General features: G+C 33.4%; 1 protein-coding gene across 2 annotated transcripts in view; it reads right to left on the bottom strand.

The window, feature by feature from the left end:
* The window catches only part of stxbp1a (syntaxin binding protein 1a), a 38,788-nt gene that overhangs the window by 16,043 nt on the left and 4,494 nt on the right, over positions 1 to 18,251 (bottom strand). For both annotated transcript variants that reach the window (XM_051093033.1, XM_051093032.1), the window contains exons 2-9: positions 6,575 to 6,624; positions 6,170 to 6,251; positions 5,952 to 6,028; positions 5,590 to 5,668; positions 4,048 to 4,151; positions 1,796 to 1,944; positions 1,444 to 1,528; positions 901 to 1,031 (exon numbers count right to left, since the gene is read on the bottom strand). In XM_051093033.1, coding sequence (XP_050948990.1) covers positions 901 to 1,031; positions 1,444 to 1,528; positions 1,796 to 1,944; positions 4,048 to 4,151; positions 5,590 to 5,668; positions 5,952 to 6,028; positions 6,170 to 6,251; positions 6,575 to 6,624 — 757 coding nt within the window. The remainder of the gene's footprint in view (positions 1 to 900; positions 1,032 to 1,443; positions 1,529 to 1,795; positions 1,945 to 4,047; positions 4,152 to 5,589; positions 5,669 to 5,951; positions 6,029 to 6,169; positions 6,252 to 6,574; positions 6,625 to 18,251) is intronic.

Consider the following 18,251-nt stretch of genomic DNA (forward strand, 5'->3'; position numbering starts at 1 on the left):
GTATTATGTGATATTATATTTATACAATGCAATACTATATAATAATTTAATATAGTAAATATTATTTAAAAATAAGTTTAAACCACCTTTGTCGATTAATCAAAGTATTTTTAAATAATGATCACTTTGAAATAATACATTTGCATAATGCACACTTTCTGTTTTTATATATTTTTAAATATTTATATTGTATTTTATGATATTATTATAATAATTAAATATAATAAATATTATTTAAACATTAGTTTAAACCATCCTTGGTCAATTAACGAAAGTATTTGTTAATAATGATCGTTTTAAAATAATACATATGAATATTGCATATTTTCTGTCTTAAATATATTAAATGTCATTTGTTTTAATTATTATTTTATATTGTATTTTATAATATTATATTATATTTATACATCACAAAATAATAAAATAAGTGCACTTTTACTAAATATTATTTATTAAATAATATATTATATTTAATAATATTATAATATTATATTTAATATAATATATTTATTAAATATATATTTATGTTATTTTAAATTGTATTATATGATATTATATTTATATAATGCAAAACCATATAATAATTTAATATAGTAAATATTATTTAAAACTACATTTAAAACATCCTTGATTGATTTACAAAAGTATTTGTTCATAATCATATGTATTTGTGTCATTATGTCATATTATTTTAATTATTTTATTTTGTATTTCATGATATTATATTCTATTTATATAATATATCTCTCAGTAATTAAATAAATTTACTTCTACTAAATATTATTAAAAATTTAATTTTAATTTATATACATTTTCTATACATGTATAAAAGAATATAATAATTGAATCCAGTAAATATTATTTAAAATAAGTTTAAATATATGTATTTATTTCACGCACTTGTAGACATCGTTCTCGATGGGCAGCAGGTCATAGGCCATAGCCTGGAAGGTGAGCTCGTGCAGGACAGGAGAGACAGGGTCGAAACCTCGGTCCAGAATAATGAGCTGAGAGCGAGCCTTGTCTGGACCCTTCAGAGAGATAGAAAATTAAAAAATCTAAAAATCTACTATTGCTCCATGATCCATGAATGTGGGCTGGAATAAGGCTGAAAGAAGCAGCTCTAATTTCTTAATATGGAAGTCCTGAAGTCGTTTCAGAGGAAGAATAAGTTATTAAATTTTGGCACACAAACACAGATTGATTGATTTGATTTTTAACATGAATCCAGTCCAATGCAATGATTCGTTCACAGTAAGACCGTGAAGACTCAATACTGGTTTCATGCTTGATTTGAAGCCCTAATATTCTAAAAAAACAAAAATCTTTCCAAGAACCCACTGAAAGCTGCTTCCGTTACCCCTGAGGTACATGCATATTCATATGCACATGTAATAACTCCTCTGTCTCCCTGCAGTGCAATAACTGAAATGTGCCGCTCACCTCCCCCATTGTGGGATCATCCGCCTTGTAGGCGTCCAGTTTGTCTTGAAGCAACTGAGCCAGAGTGGCGTTATCTTTATACTCCCTGTGCATAGAAAATCAGAGTATTAGAGCAGACAGACAGAACGTGAGACAGCTCTGTTGATCCTGACGAGCAGACACTTGCTGCAATCTGATCCAGAGATGACTGGGCATCTGTCTTCCACAGTAGTTCCTGCTGTGCGTGTACAGTGGATAAATATGATTGCATATGTAAAACGGGTCGGCACCATCAAAACAGATCAGATATAGGAACTGATCGGTTTTAACGATGATTAAAGATGAAGTTCCATTGTGTCCCCTCATGCCTTACCCTCGGTATCGGACAGCAGGGTATTCCTTCAGTGTGGCACACAGAGTTGCCAGCTGCTCTGCCAACCGCTCCATCACAGGGTTCTTCAGCTGTGTCTTATGAGGGCTGTAGAAACTCTGGAAGGCATCAGGGTTGTCCAAAGAGAACACCTAAACACATATTCATACTCGTTACTGATAGAGCAATAATGTGGACAGGCAAAGTGATCAGCTGACATTTTGCATCTTGTTGGTTTACTTTACTTTGCTATTTAGGGGTGGATTTATCTAACACGGTGTTATTATTGTTATAGTTATATAAAATTTAAACCATTTTAAAAAAGCATTTTTGTCACCTAAAATAAACATTAACTAAAATTAAATCAAAACTTTTTATTTCAGCAAGTTTCCAAGGCATCATTTCTTATTTTAATCTAGTTTAACATGATGTAAGAAAATAACTAATATGTGAACTGTAAATAAAAATATAATAAAATGTAATAAAAACTATAGACAACATAGACAAAAACTACTAAAATGACTTTAAAATTCAAACGAAAAGTATAAAAATGATAATACATTTCTCATTTTCATTTACTTTAACTTGATGTACTGAAATATCTAACACTAAAACTGAAATAAAAATGAATAAAAACTATATACAACATAGACAAAAACTACTAATATGACAAAAACAAAATAAAATGACTAAAACTTTAAAATTAAAAGGAAAATGGAAAAACATTATAAAAATATAAAACATTTCTGATTTAACTTAATGTACTAAAATATCTAAAACTAAATAAAAATCAATAAAATATATAGACAGCATAGACAAAAACCCAAAACTACTAAAATGACAAAAACACAATAAAATGACGACAACTTTTTTAAATTAAAATGGAAAATATAAACATAAAACATTTCTCATTTAAATTTAATTAAACTTGATGCACTAAAATACCTAAAACTAAATAAAGATGAATAAAAATTATAGACCGCTTAGATAAAAAACAAAAACTACTAAAATGAAAAAAAAAATGCTTATTTATATACATTTTAAATATTTTACATATATATTATATTATATATCTCAAACTAAAACTGAAAAAATTAATAAAAACTATAGACAACATAGACAAAACCCAAAAACTACAAAAATTATGAAAACACATAAATTGACTAAATATTTACTATTAAAATAAAAATGGAAAATAAAAAAAAACATTTCTCATTTAAATTTAGTTTAACATAGTGTACTAAAATATTTAAAACTAAATAAAAATGAATAAATAACAATTATTATTTTATTATTTATATAAAGAAGTCTCTTATGCTCGCCAAGGCTGCATTTATTTGATTAAAATACAGTAAAATCAGTAATATTGTGAAATAATATTACAATTTAAAATAATTCTTTTCTGTTTTGATATATTTTAAAATGTAATTTTTTTTTCAGTGATGCAAATTTTCAGCATCATTACTGCAGTCTCCAGTGTCACATGATCCTTCAGAAATTCATTGTAATATGCTTTAACTTTTAATTAATTTAATTCATCCTTGCTAAAAAAAACCAAAAAAAACTTAGTCATCTCAAACCTTTGAATGGTAGTGTATATCCTTTTCCATATATTACTATAAATAAGTACATTTTTATGATTTTGTATGCATGTCACATGTTAAAGACCTGTGACAGAATGCCATGTGCCTCTTCCTGTTTGCAAACTAGTCTGAGGGATGAGTTTGGAGTTAGTGAGTTTTATTCCTTTCCTTCCTGCCTTTGTGTTTCCTCTGGCTGAATCCGTGCTGCATCTCTGCCTGTATCAGACAGTCTATCTGTATAGGTCTTCACAACCACCCCTCCCCACCCCCTATCGGCACACTCAGGGTCACATGACCATCCTTCTGTTCAGCAGATGGGTTCCCCTTGATGCTTGTTCCCTCTCTTAACCTCCTCTGATTGGCCGAGGCGCTCTGTTGATGCTGCGTCGGCCAATTACGTGTTACTGAACGAGGCGGGACTGCGAAGCATTGAGCTGCAGCATCACGCCAGGAGAAACGCACTGCTCCTATGACTCCACTGAATTAATCATAACAGACAGCCTAAGCAGCAAGGCATTGTGGGCCAGACTGCATCCCCCCAGCATTAGAGCTGTTCTGGAACACTCTATTTCTACATTCACTGAGTTGCTTCTGAATAGTTCTCTATATGGATAGTCATTATTCCTATATATTTTTATCTCTCTCTTCCTCTCCACTCCTGAAATAGCTCACCTGGGACTCATAGGGCAGGAAGGCGATGTTGATCTCATTTAGGGTTTTAATGGTTTTGGAGGCACGGCTCTTCACCACCTCATTGAACAGGGGGTCCGGGCAAGCTGTAAGAGACACATGGGTAGTTGACATAACATTTCGAGTAGCAAGTTTTGAAATGTTATATGTCACTTACACTAATTTATATTGATATAGATATAGATACAGATGTAGATATCTGAAATTAAATGTAAAAAATATATCCAAGATCAGCTGCAATATTTCTGTAATAAAATCTCCAATAAAATGCTGCAATATTTACATTTTTATAAACTAAATAGTTTTAAAATGTACATAAAATAGTATATAGTAATGTATAAATTATATATAATTTACACAAATGTATAGAGATATAGATACAGATATAAATCTGAAACCAGCTGCAATCAGCTGTAAAAGTATATGCATGTCAAAAGTTAAAAGTTTAAATATTTTCAAAATGTATCAGCTGTATAAATATTAAAATACTGGATATTTACACTTTTACATATAAAATATGACATTAAATGTATATAACATATGTAATTTTCTAAAAGAAAAAAATTTTACATTACTGTATATTATTTTATATATTAGAACTTTTTTGCATATTTACATTTTATAAAGTATTACTTTTTTTTAATGTAAATAACATTTTATATTTATTTTTATATGTAAAATATACATAATTTTATAAAAAAAAAAGTACACTTATTTTACACTTTTTAAAAAATATTTACACTTATGTAAAATAAAAGATTTTTCAAATTTAAATACAATTTTATATGTAACTGTAACTTTTATGTGTAAAATGTATCTAACTTTATAACAAAAAAAATATTACAAAATTCAGCGGCATTATTTCTGTAATAAAATCTACTAAAATGAGCTCTAATATTTACACTTTTATGTGCATAATATTTATAAAATGTATATAAAATAATATATAGTAATGTATAAATTATATATATATAATTTACACTACTTTATAGAGATATAGGTAAAGATATAGATATCTGAAAATTTATTTCAATATTTAAATATTTCAGCAATAAAATCTCCAATAAAATGTGTTGCAATATTTACATTTTTATATGCAAAATAGTTTTAAAATGTATATAAAATCGGTACATCTGTAGTGATGTAGGATGATTTTGAAATGATTTTTGAAGTTGAGGGAGAAAATAAATCAGAGTTTTTCGACATTTTGGAAGTTCAAACTCGGGGCACCATATCAGTCCACCATATGGAGAAAAATCCTGAAAAGTTTTCATCAAAAAACATAATTTCTTTACGACTTAAGAAAGAAAGACATGAACATCTTGGATGACAAGGGGGTGAGTACATTATCTGTAAATTTTTGTTCTGGAAGTGGACTTCTCCTTTAAGTAAGATTCATTAAAAACATTGTCCTTCTGATTTCTTGTGTAGCAGTCTAGTTTTGAGTGTGGCCCCATTAATACTGTAGTGTGTATTATGCTTCCAGAGCACTTGAAGTACAGTGGAGTACCCTCAGATACTCACAGTCAGTGAAGAACACATGAGCTGCTTTATATTTCGCTGAATGGGGATCTTTGAAGTCATTGACGAGAGTCTGCACGGACTGGTAAGAGAAACACAACAAGCTTTAGATAAGACTCTATTTGTGTTTTCGGTTGTTATAGTAACCAAAATGGCCAATGACAAGAGTTTCAGGCTGTTTGTGTAGGCTGTGTAAATACTGAGTGTGTGTGTGTGTGTGTGTGTGTATACTGTATATGTGTTAGTGAATGACATATGTTTAGTGTGTACAGTGTGAAGGTTCCGCCTCCACACCGCAAGACGAAAATCTACGCTGGAGGTGTTATTTTGCTTCATTAGCATCTATAATGAGTGTGTTTGAGTACCTTCTCAGTTGGAGTGATCAGGTAAATGGCCTCCAATGAAGGCAGAGGCTCTCTTCGCTTATTAATGTCTTCAACAACTGCAGAGATAAAGGTAGAAACAGAAATTCAGTGACAGAAGCAGCTTCTCTGATACAAAGTTAAGACTAATTAGACTAAATGTTAGCAACAAAAGGGAACTTTTTTCTTAATTTGAGGTCAAAAACTGAGGACTGACTTACTAGTGATGCCCTCTGTCATGATATCAGTCATTTTGCAGCAGGAGGACAGCATCCTCATGCTGAGCTGGTCCACCACCAAAGCCTACAGAGAAAAACGGAGAGGAGAAATGATGATGATGAGTCTCGGAAATGCACATTATTGCAACAGCAAGGTTCGTTTAACCCACAGTACCACGCTGCTTATGCAGGCAGTGTGAAAACTGTGATTTATTAATATGAGTACTGAAATAAATATGCATGTGGTGTGATACAGGCAGAAGAGGATGGAAGAAATTGTTTGGGCTTAATTATTCAAACTGATTTCCTGTCTGCGGCTCGGGGACTCAATGAAAGATTGAAACCATGATCCGGTGACATAAGGATAGTGTGGTTGCTATGGTGATGGGGTGAAGGAGTTTGCCTTACCTTCCATTCTCCCTTCTTCTTCACCTTCTTAATGACATCATTCATAATCTCTGTAGGAATAAAAGAAAAGTTAATCAAACATCTAATATTAGCAGTTCAGACACATCTTTGACTAGTCATATCCAGTTTTTAAACCACAAATACATGCTGTATTAGTGATAAATATGAATCCAGTTTAAATGAGAAATCAACTTCCAGAACAAAAATTTACAGATAATGTACTCACCCCCTTGTCATCTAAGATGTTCATGTCTTTCTTTCTTCAGTTGTAAAGAAATAGTTTTTTGAGGAAAACATTTTAGCATTTTTCTCCATATAGTGGACTTCTATGGTGCCCCGAGTTTGAATTTCCAGAATGCAGTTTAAATGCGGCTTCAAGCGATCCCAAATGCAATGCTGTACAATTGAAGTTTTTACCCTGTCTTGAACCAGAATACAGAGTTCAGGCAGAGCAAGACAAGACGAGCGTTTGAAATTAAAAAGTATTTAAATTGTTTTTAATGAAAATAACCAATCATTCTTCCTCGGCTGGGATTGTTTACAACCATATTTGGGATCGTTTGAAGCCGCATTTAAACTGCATTTTGGAAGTTCAAATTTGGGGGTACCATAGAAGTCAATTACATGGACAGAAATCCTGAAATGTTTTCCTCAAAAAACATAATTTCTTTACGACTGAAGAAAGAAAGACATGAACATCTTGGATGACAAGGGTGTGAGTACATGATCTGTACATTTCTGTTCTGGAAGTGAACTAATATTTATAGTTTAATATATTTAAAAATGTAATTTCTTTATGTGATTGCAAAGCTGAATTTTCAGCTGCAATTACTCCAGTGTTCAGTTTTTGCTTCAGAAATGATTCTAATATGCAGATTTGGTGCTCAAGAAACATTCTTATTATTATCAATGTTAAAAAACATTTGTGCTGCTTAATATTTTTATAGAAATAGTCTGATAGGATTTGATGAGTAGAATAGCATTTTTTTTAATAAACATATTTTGTAATATTATTAAAGTCATTTCTGTTCCTTTTGATCAATTTAATGCATCTTTGCAAAAAAAAAAAAAACTTTTCAGACTTGGTAATGTATGTGTCTTCTTTTAGATTTACTGTAAATAGATGCTTATTATAATAGCTCTTTGTTCAGAACAGCTATCGATTCATAAAAAGACAAAATTATTATGCAGTTAAAGGCTGCACATGAAGAGCTCATTTGCAAAAATCGATAAGTCCATTTTTTTTTTTTAAAGCACATTTTTTTAACTTAAATACAGGTAATTTACAAAATTAAAGTTTAAAGTATGTTTTTTTTAAAACATATAAAAGAAGATAAGTCCACATTTCATGTTTTAGAGTTTAGAAAAACACTTGTTTAATCTTTGTAATCTCCTCAGATGACAATCCTCGTACAAACATTGTTGTTGTGATCATAGACTGTATGAATGTTATTACACGCACTACACGAAGCTTTTCCCCTCACCATTGTAACGTGCTGCTTTTACAAGGTTCCGTAAAAGCTTTTCAGCTTTTATTTTCCTTTTACGCCCTGAATAAGATATCACAGGTTCATCAAGTTCATCGAAACTATCCATCCTCAATCACTTTTGGTCAGCTTTGACGAAACTCCTCTCAGCTAGCACGTCTTTTCAGAGTGAAAGTAGCCTTGTCACCTGACCTGAATACAGCGCGCTGATTTGCTAAAATGGACTTATCGGCTTCTGTTCACAAACAACATGGGCGCTTGTCGGCCTCTGCAGTAAAACCATGAGTAAGACGTAAACTCACAATGCCTTGGAAGTGGACAATGTCAGCTTAGTGGACAAAACGTGTTCAGATCGCGCTATATGTGGAGAATAATGCATATACACACACAAAAAACTACATTATATTTGACAGGAACCAGCTTGTGTGTTGGTTTCTAAATGATGTTAATGGCTTCAGATATGTAGGAGGCAGATAAATATCTCACATGATTAAATATATGGAGGTATTGGATTGACACAGTGTATATCTCTCTCTGTCATTCCCTTTATCATCTCACACACCTGCTCCATTGCCATGCAAAGCCTCTGGCACTGTTGTGTGTGTCTGTGTGTGTGTGTGTATGTGCCCGTTCTGTCCCTGTCACACCTGAGCCTGACTGTGCCCGCTGGTCCTCTACTAAAATGGATTATCTCACTCTTTCTTTTGCTTTTTGGCATCTGTTACATCAAAATTCACAGGCAACGAATGGGCAATCTGACTTCTGAAAAAGAATCATATTCATGAAATCCAGTTCATCTGGTCATGCAGGTAATATTAACACTGTGATCACGAATGTAACCCCGGGTGGGCGAGACTGGCTGAGCTCCACCCAGCTGGTTTTTATGAAACATTACCCATCCAATCACAGAAATAAAGTCACAGTGGGGAGATATAAAGTCACAATTATAAGGGAAAAAAAGGCAAAAGTGTGAGGTGTCAAAGTCAAATTCTCAGATATCAAATTCTCATAAGTGTGAAAAATTCCCAAGTGTGGGGGGAAAAGGCCAGTTGTGAGATACAGTCACAATTATGTGGAAAAAGTGTTGATTGTGAAATATAAACTATTGTGAGAAAAATGGCAATTGTGTGAGCTCATGTCACAAGTGTAAGAAAAAAAAAGGCAACTCTGACATGTAAAGTCAGATTGTGAGAAATAAAATGGCAATTATGAGACTGTCGACTGATTGGAAAAAAAAACAATGGGATGAGATATAGTCACAGTCATGTGAAAAAAGCACTGATTGTGAAATCTAAAGTTACAATTATAAGGGAAAAAAGGCCAAATTGTGAGATGTAAAAGTCAAATTTTCAGTTAAAAATATACGAGTGTGAGATCTATAATCCCAAATAATGGAAAAAAAAAATACAATCGTGAGATATAATCAAAAATAGCAGTTATGAGATGGTCGACTGCTAGAAAAAAAATACCAATTGTGAGATTTAGTCACAGTTATGTGAAAACAACACTGATTGTGAGACATAAATCCACAATTATGAGGAGAAAAGGCAAAATTGTGGGATGTAAAAGTCAAAATCTCAGATATAAAGTGACAAGTGAGGAAACAAATGGCATTCGTGAGATATAAAGTCACATTGAGAGAAATAAAATAGGAATTATGAGGAAAAAAAGCAGCAATTATGAAATGGTCAATTGCTAGAAAAAAACATTTTTTATATATATATATATATATATCACATTTAGTCACAATTATGAGGAAAAAGGCAAAATTGTGAGATGTAAAAGTCAGATTTTTTAGATATAAAGTCACAAGTGTGAGATCTAAAATCCTAAACAATGGGGGAAAAAGGCCTATTGTGAGCTATAGGCACAAATATGTGAAAAAATAGTTAATTATGAGATGTGAACTTACGAGTGTGAAAAAAAATGGCAACTGTGAGATATATAGTCAGACCGCGAGAAATAAAATGGCAATTAGGAGATAGTTGCTAGAGTAAAACACCAGTTGTGAGAAATAGTCACAGTTATGTGGGGAAAAAAAAGCACTAATTGTGAAATATAAAGTCACAATTTTGAGGAAAAAAGACAAAAATTAAATTCTCAGATAAAAATACACAAGTGTGAGATCTAAAATCCCAGATAATAGGGGAAAAGGCCAGTTGTGAGATATAGTCACAAACATAAATGAAAAACAAAAATGAAAGCCATAATGCTCTGTATTTAAAAAGGGAACTTTTTCAGTTTGCATCATTCCCTGTAAAGTGCATTTGCTGCAGATTGGGAAGCCGGGGCTCTATCAGATGTAAGAAAGAGACGGCGTTTGCTATGGCAGCAAATTGAATCTGTTTATCATCAGAATCTCCCTCTGTTCAGATGCCAAGATTGTGCTGCTTACAGACAATGTTAAATGAACATCACCGATCGTTAAGAATTGAATCTATGTAGAATCTCTACTGTTTCTGCTCTGTGGCTGATCTTTCTTGATCACTGTGATGTGAGTAATCCCATCATGCAGGGATTGGGCGGAGGCAACCATGTTTGTGTGTTAGGGCCAATATTAGCATGATTGCAAAGCTAGCCATCTGGTTGTAGTGTCAGAATAAAGGCGCTCAGGGTGATTTTGTGGTTTTGACATTTGTGCCGGTGCAGTGATACAGAGTTAAGCTCCTCTGTGGATGAAAACACTGAATCCTGGCCGAATCCAGATGGATTATGGGTGTTTAAACACGAGGGATGTTTTAGTGAATGTGCTAAAGAGATTAGAGCGGAAGATTTAGCATTGATTCCAATAGCAATTTATGTGAATGAGGGCCAAGGCTAATCAAACTGAGAGCAAAGCAAAGCCAATGAAAATATTTATCAAATTTCTGACATGTTGGAAAGGAGAAAACAAATAAGTATGACTTCACTTATAAAAAGCCAAGCCAAGCTTAGAAAGCAACAGATACAAGCAAAACCTACCAAGAAGTGTAGGATGTTTCGCTTTGTAGCCAGCAGAATTCAGCAGCTTATATAATTCAAATCCTCAGCAGAGCTTTATTAGTGATTCATTTTAACTTGCTTTTTTTGTAGTTCATGCTTTATGCTATAAAAATCCTGTCAAGAATTGTTACAATAGCGTAGACGCAATCTAGGGTCGTCTGTTACGGGTTTAAATTTAAATAAGGATTTACGTATCGCTTTCCAATATCCAGTGAATAAGTTCAATAAATATCTATGCTTTTTGTTTCTGTTCTTCTACTACTACTTTTACTGAAAATAACACCAAGCGCACACCCTTTCAGAGGTATACGCTGGGTCAGGTCGTTCTCAGCTGTCTCCAGAGGACACTTCATCCAGTCGTGTGACATCAGCACAACCCCCATTGACCTCAGTTCACTTCTGCCCATGTTCAGCCTCCAGGACTGAGGTAAAAACCATTTTACTGTACAAATGGGGGTTACTGATGCGAGTGAAGGGGAAAAAATACAGAGGACAAAATGAATGTCAAACGGCCTCATCCAAGACTTCAGCAATATGGTTGAAACCCTAATCAGTATGCATTTAAACCATCATCAGAAAAAAGCACAGCTTGCATGCATCCATTCTATACATTCTTTTACAGAGACTTCTGTGTATTGATTTTGCTTTCTCGCTGATCTGTAACCTTTTCACGAGATGAATTCTTGCAGCGCAGTAGAAATAAACTAGATTCAATCATACTGTACATAAAGTCTGCAGGCCAGGTCTCAGTAAATGAACTCATTTATTTCTCTTCCTCCTCGTATTGGGTAATAAAACGTACCGCAGTCTATCAGCTATCTGTCACTGGAGGCTGGATCGCCTGAATGCTGGTTTTTTCTGGAAGGTGCTGGTATTTTGTTTGGGTTTAATTGATTTAGGATCATTCAGATCAGATGGCTTAGAAAGTGACGCTGGCTACGTTCACACTGTCAGTTTTGGGACTGACAACCACATTACAGTTGTGAGTCTCGAAATGTCCCGTTCACACAGCAGCAACTAAAGTCAAGCACGTATTGCTTCCTAGTTACCATGGCAACAGTGACCAAAGTAATATCAAAGTTGGTGACGTCTATAAAACTGAATAGAAGAGTCCAATCGAGCTGCTAGTTCATACATCAAACCATCATTAATGGACAGCAGTTTTTATATTTGGGTGAAGGGCGGAGCATTTGAGCCGAACACAAAACTGACAGGAATGGCTCCGGTGGAGACTGGATATACAACTTTCAGATGACACGCAGCTCATTTCTCCGTCACAATAAGTTACAGAAACCACACAAGAAAGCATGCAACACACGGTAGATGTGCATCTGTGCGGCAGACCGGTTCTCTCCCACTGTGACTGACAACTAGTTGTCCAAAAAATACCCGATTGTTTCGCTAGATAAGACCCTTCTTCCTCGGCTGGGATCGTTCACAACCGCATTTGGGATCGTTTGAAGCTGCATTTAAACTGCATTTTGGAAGTTCAAAATTGGGGCACCATATCAGTCCATATATGAAGAAAAATGCAGAAATGTTTTCCTCAAAAAACTATTTCTTTACGACTGAAGAAAGAAAGACATGAACATCTTGGATGACAAGATGTGGACTTCTCCTTTAAGGGCTCAAATACGGGGTTGACAACCGTATTCTGCTGCTGTGTGAACATAGCTGCTAATGCAAGATAATTACAATTAAATAAAACAGTAAATTCCATTTATAGCCTATGTGCATTAGTTTGCATGTAGTAAAACATTTAAAGATATACTTCACACAAACATGAACATTTGCTGAAAATGTAATTACCCTCAGGCCATCCAAGATGTAAATGAGCTTGTTTCTTCGAAAAAGATTTAGAGAAATTTGGTATTACATCACCCCTGATAGTACTCGTACATCTTGGAGACGTCTACTTGACGTCTGCATTTACATCTGCAAGACGTAATTTTTACGTAGTTTGCTTATCTGCGATACGTCTATTGGACGTTTCCTATCAGATGTCAAATAGACGTCTATTAGACGTCTTTAATATGTTTATGATTTAAAATGTATGTAAAACTGACATCTTACAGATGTCTGCCAGACGTTTGTACACAGCAGATGCTTTCCAGATCAAGAGATCTTTAACAGACATCTTGCAGACGTACGTGTGCTATCTGGGACTTGCTCACCAATGGATCCTTCCCTAATAGCACAGGTACATCTCGGAGACGTCTATTTGACGTCTGCATTTACATCTGCAAGACATATTTTTTAGATTGTTTGCTCATCTGCAATACGTCAATAGTACATTTCCTATCAGATGTCAAATAGATGTCTATTAGATGTCTTTAATATTTTTAGGATTTAGAATGAATGTAAAACTGACATCTTACAGACGTCTGCCAGATGTTTGTACACAGCAGATGCTTTCCAGATCAAGAGATCTTTAACAGACATCTTGCAGACGTACGTGTGTTATATGGGTTTGCAGTGAATAGGTGTCGTCAGACTTCAGAGTCCAAACACCTGATAAAAACACCAGTCCACAAGTAATCCACACAACTCCATTAACATCTGGTTAATTGAAAATCTGCATGTTTGCAAAAAACAAATCCATCATTAAGCCATTTAACTTTAAATTGTCGCTTCCGAAATACCTCCACAATTGTTAATAATGCTTCCTTCAGTAAAAAAGTCCATATCATGTTGTCCTCTCACATTAAAATGCACTGATTTATTTGCTTAAACCTGTTTTTGCTGGTAAACAGTGCTTGATCAGTGCATATTTCTCTCCTGTTTCAGGCAATATGACTTTTTCACTAGAGAAAGCAATATTTAGGATAAAAAAGCTTTTGCTTCATGAGACTGATGGACTGGAGTTGTGTGGATTAATTGTGGAATATTGTAATCTTTGTTATCAGTTTGGACTCTCATTCTGACGGCACCCATTCACTGCAGTGGATCCATTGGTGAGCAAGTGATGTAAGGCTAAATTTCATAACGTGATTTACAGTAGTCTAAACAGAACTGTGTGCAATAGCATTTTGGCCAACAGCATACTAGGGTTTGAAGCAGATAAACATGTTCTCCTCATTCATGTCAGGCTGATTTCTCCATCACGTCACAAATAAGGTAAAGGACAATGCAGATGCCCTCATAAGCGCTCACAGGATATATGGTACCCACACTGTTTCTGTCTCGTGCTCTTTCACTTAAACACTGAACTCTCTCCTGAGTACACCAACTGGAGTCTCATCTCACTCCAGCTCTTCACTCTTCATATTTAACCTTAATGTAGATGTCTTAATTAAGCACAAGCTGTAGTTTGCGATAAAAGTAGATATTTGGTTTAATGAACCTATATCTTACAGCTGTAATCAAAGACGGCTTTAGCAAGAATGTTAGAATATAATACATTCGCTGGTTGAGTGTGACTACTGGTTATGTTTACTGATTTTTACTGTATTCTACTTTGAACTGCACCAGCTATTTGTTTGCTTCCTCTGTTTAAAAAAATCACCCTTGTAGGCCATTATTGCCGTCAAATTGCGATATCACCCAGCTGTACTACTGGTCAGTGCAGAAAACTGTGTAAGTGCTCATCGCTGCAGATTTAACCCTCCATATTCCCAGGCTCCCTCAGGGCACTCTCATTTCATGACCCACTTTTATGCTCAGTCTCTCGGGATTTTTACGACCATTTACCTTAAAGAGACAGTCTGTGGTTTTCCTTATCCTTGTATCCTCTGCTTTGATTTTCTGATATGAAGACTAAACCTACAATCCTATTTTTTTATGTTGCTTCACTTGGTTGCATCAGTGCCCTTGGTGTTTTTCTTATTTTCCACCCAAGGTTTGCTATTAATATCTGCTGCGTAGGATTGCAAACAGAAACTGAATCACTTGTTTCTTATTGAGAAGTTTTATATTAATATATAGAGCCTTTTTGAAGAAAACTGGTGTTGTCGGAGCATCGTCTATACTGCAGTGCGGTCTAAATGTCAGATAATGCCCCTGAGAAGGTGACTATCCAATATTGTCCTTGTGTAACAGACAGAAGATGCTCCGCTAAAACCCAACCAACGTCACAGAGTCCAAGGACAGAGCACACACACACACACACACATTGACTCGGATGCTGTCCTGCTGGTATAGAATTTCAGCATGCTGAGTCACTACGCAACACATCCGTTCAATGAATACACAGAATACACTTTCTTACACTTACACATTTAATTGTGTCTGTTATCTAAAAATTGAGTGATTTAACCACACCAGTAAAGTTAATATTTAATAACACAAATTAAAATAAAAAAATGCCAGTATAAACAAGACAAGACAAGAAAGAATTAAAATTAAGAATTAAAATGAACTTTTTGCTAAAGATTTGTTATTAAAATTATTTGAATAAATTATTGAAATTTTTATAATATTTTTACACATTTTATTTTTATATATTTTATTTTTATTGGTCTTGTTCATTTTATTGATGTTATTGTAAAAACCAATCAACCAATACCAATAAATGCAAAAATCTCTTAATATCCAGTAATAATGGACATGGGGCTAAAATAATGTGCATCCTTAACCGTAAGTAATTTGATACAACAGGAAATATTATTCAGAAATATATCATATTACGTTGTATATGACCTCCAAAACCTACACTGGTGTTTGTTTGGAAATTTAAACATGTTACGGTTTCAAACTGAAAATGTTTTCAATATTATTCATTATGGCAAAAAAAAAGTATAAAATGTAAGTATTAAAATGTTATTCTTTTGTCTAAATAAATTGAAAATAAAATATAGCACGAAAGAATTAAAATTACTTTGGTGATTTGCTAAAGATGAATTATATTGGATAAAATTTTTGTAATGTTATAATAATTTTACACATTTTTTTTAAATTTGTTTTTATTTATTTATTATTGTTACACATTTTACTGATGTTACTGTAAAAAAAATGTAGCGAAAGAATTCAAATTAATTTTGTGATTTGCTTTTAATTAAAATTATTTGAATGAATTATACTGGATAAATGATTGTAATTCTTATAATATTTTTACACATTTTATTTAAATTTATTTTTATTTGTATAATGCATTTTATTGATGTTATTGTAAAAACAATAAAATAAAAAATGTAGACAAGCTAGAATTACAATTATTTTTGTGATTTGCTAAAGATTTGTTATTGAAATTATTTTAATAAATTATTTTGAGCAAATTATTGTAATTGTTAAATGTTTTTACACATTTTATTTTTATTTGTGTTATGCATTTTTGTGATTTGCTAAGGATTCGTTATTAAAATTATTTTAGTAAATTATATTGGATAAATGATTGGATAAATGATAAATGTAATTGTTATATAATTTAATCAATTTTCTTTTTATTTATTGGTATTATTCATTTTATTGATGTTATTGTAAAAAAAAAAAAAAAAAAAAAAAAACATATTATAGCAACAGTGATATAAATGTAAATATAGGAAAATGAACATGCACATTAATATCCATAATCAACCAGTACTAATAAAAACACACGCACAAAATAACACTTTAATATCCACTAATAATGGACATGGTACTAATATAATGTGCATCCCTAACTGTAAGTAATTTGATTCAACACAATATATTCTTCCGAAATATACGTTGTATATGATCTCAAAAACCTACACTGCTGTTTGTGTTACAGTTTCAAACTAAAAATGTTTTAAATTTCATATTTACATAAGATATCTGCATGTTTTGTATTGTACAGTATGTTTTGTACATACTGTAGTAGTTCATTTCAGCACTCTGTTTGTCTAAGCGGGACGGCATCTTTTATCCTGAGGTCTGATTTATCTTTCCCAGAGCTCTCCACTCAGGCTCATTTTCATAGAAAAGCCATAAACCCAGGGCTGAATGGGAGGAATTCTGGATAATGTATTCGAAGAGACTCAGCTGAGAGCTTGAACTAAACATTATCTTTATTCTTTACCATTAACTTAAATATAAAAAGCATCCTAAACCAGATCATGCCATTGCTAACCACCAGGGAGAAATTATATAAACCTGCACAATTGCAGGCTCATGGCTAATCTAAATAGAAATCTATAATTCATTTCGACCGTTGGTACAATGTGCACCCGCCTGCAGAGACTAGAGATGTTACACTGGTCTGTGCACCCTTGCACAAAGCTAATGCAACACCCAAATGTCAGGGCGAGTGCAATCATGGATAATGACCGGCTAGTGGTGCATTTCAGACATGGAGACAGCCATGCTGGTGTACAGTAGACTAATAGACAGCGTGATTTATTCAGCAGTCTTTAACACATTTCACGGCTTGCCAGAATTGGTCTTTGGGATTTAAAAATATGAGAGTCGTTGTCAGCAAACATCAGTAAAATATCTAGAATACTACAGACTTCCTTCCACGTAAATTCTTCTTCTCTCTGGTTGGTTTGTAACTAATGGTGCTTGATAATGCAAGCAAAGGATTTTAATACTTTTCTAAGAGATAAGACGCCGTTTCCTGACAGATGATAAATGAGAGAGAAATTATTCAGAACTCCTCTAAAATCAACCCTGGACTGGTTTAAGATATTTTTAGTACCGTTTTTATATGTTTTTATATTGCTACTCCCTTTTTAATTTCATTCTGCCCTTCATTTAACCCCTCATTCTTTTTCATCCACACTAGAATTAATCATCATTAACTGCTATTTTTATCCTGGTGTATCTGTTTGATGTGTTCTTGTGTATATATGCTGTAAAGATAGGTTTGCTTGTGCATTGGATTGAAGGAGAAACTTTGATTAGTAGCTATTGAATGCAATTCTAAAACAATAAAGAGCCACATTCTGGATCCATACTCCCCAGCTCTGTTAATGGAAAACAATAAACTACGTCCATTGTCACAAACACTTCTTAATACATACTATGTCATATACACTGGCGTGAAAGTCTTGGAGTTCTCTTTGAGCTTTAAAGGAGTTATAGATGTCCTCCATTCAAGTGAAGCATGAATCACAGCTTGCAGTTTGCCGCAAGGCACATTGCCATACACAAATATACACACTGTGATCAAGGACTTTCAGCTTATGTTAAAAAAACAGACGATAGTGTTATGTATCAGCAATAGACAGAGATATCACCCTTAGCTGATGCATTTGACTATTATTATTATCAGGCTAGTATTATTATCTAATATTAGCGCTTATTTGTGTAAT

The sequence above is a fragment of the Labeo rohita genome, chromosome 21, assembly GCF_022985175.1.
Source record: "Labeo rohita strain BAU-BD-2019 chromosome 21, IGBB_LRoh.1.0, whole genome shotgun sequence".
Taxonomy (NCBI): domain Eukaryota; kingdom Metazoa; phylum Chordata; class Actinopteri; order Cypriniformes; family Cyprinidae; genus Labeo; species Labeo rohita.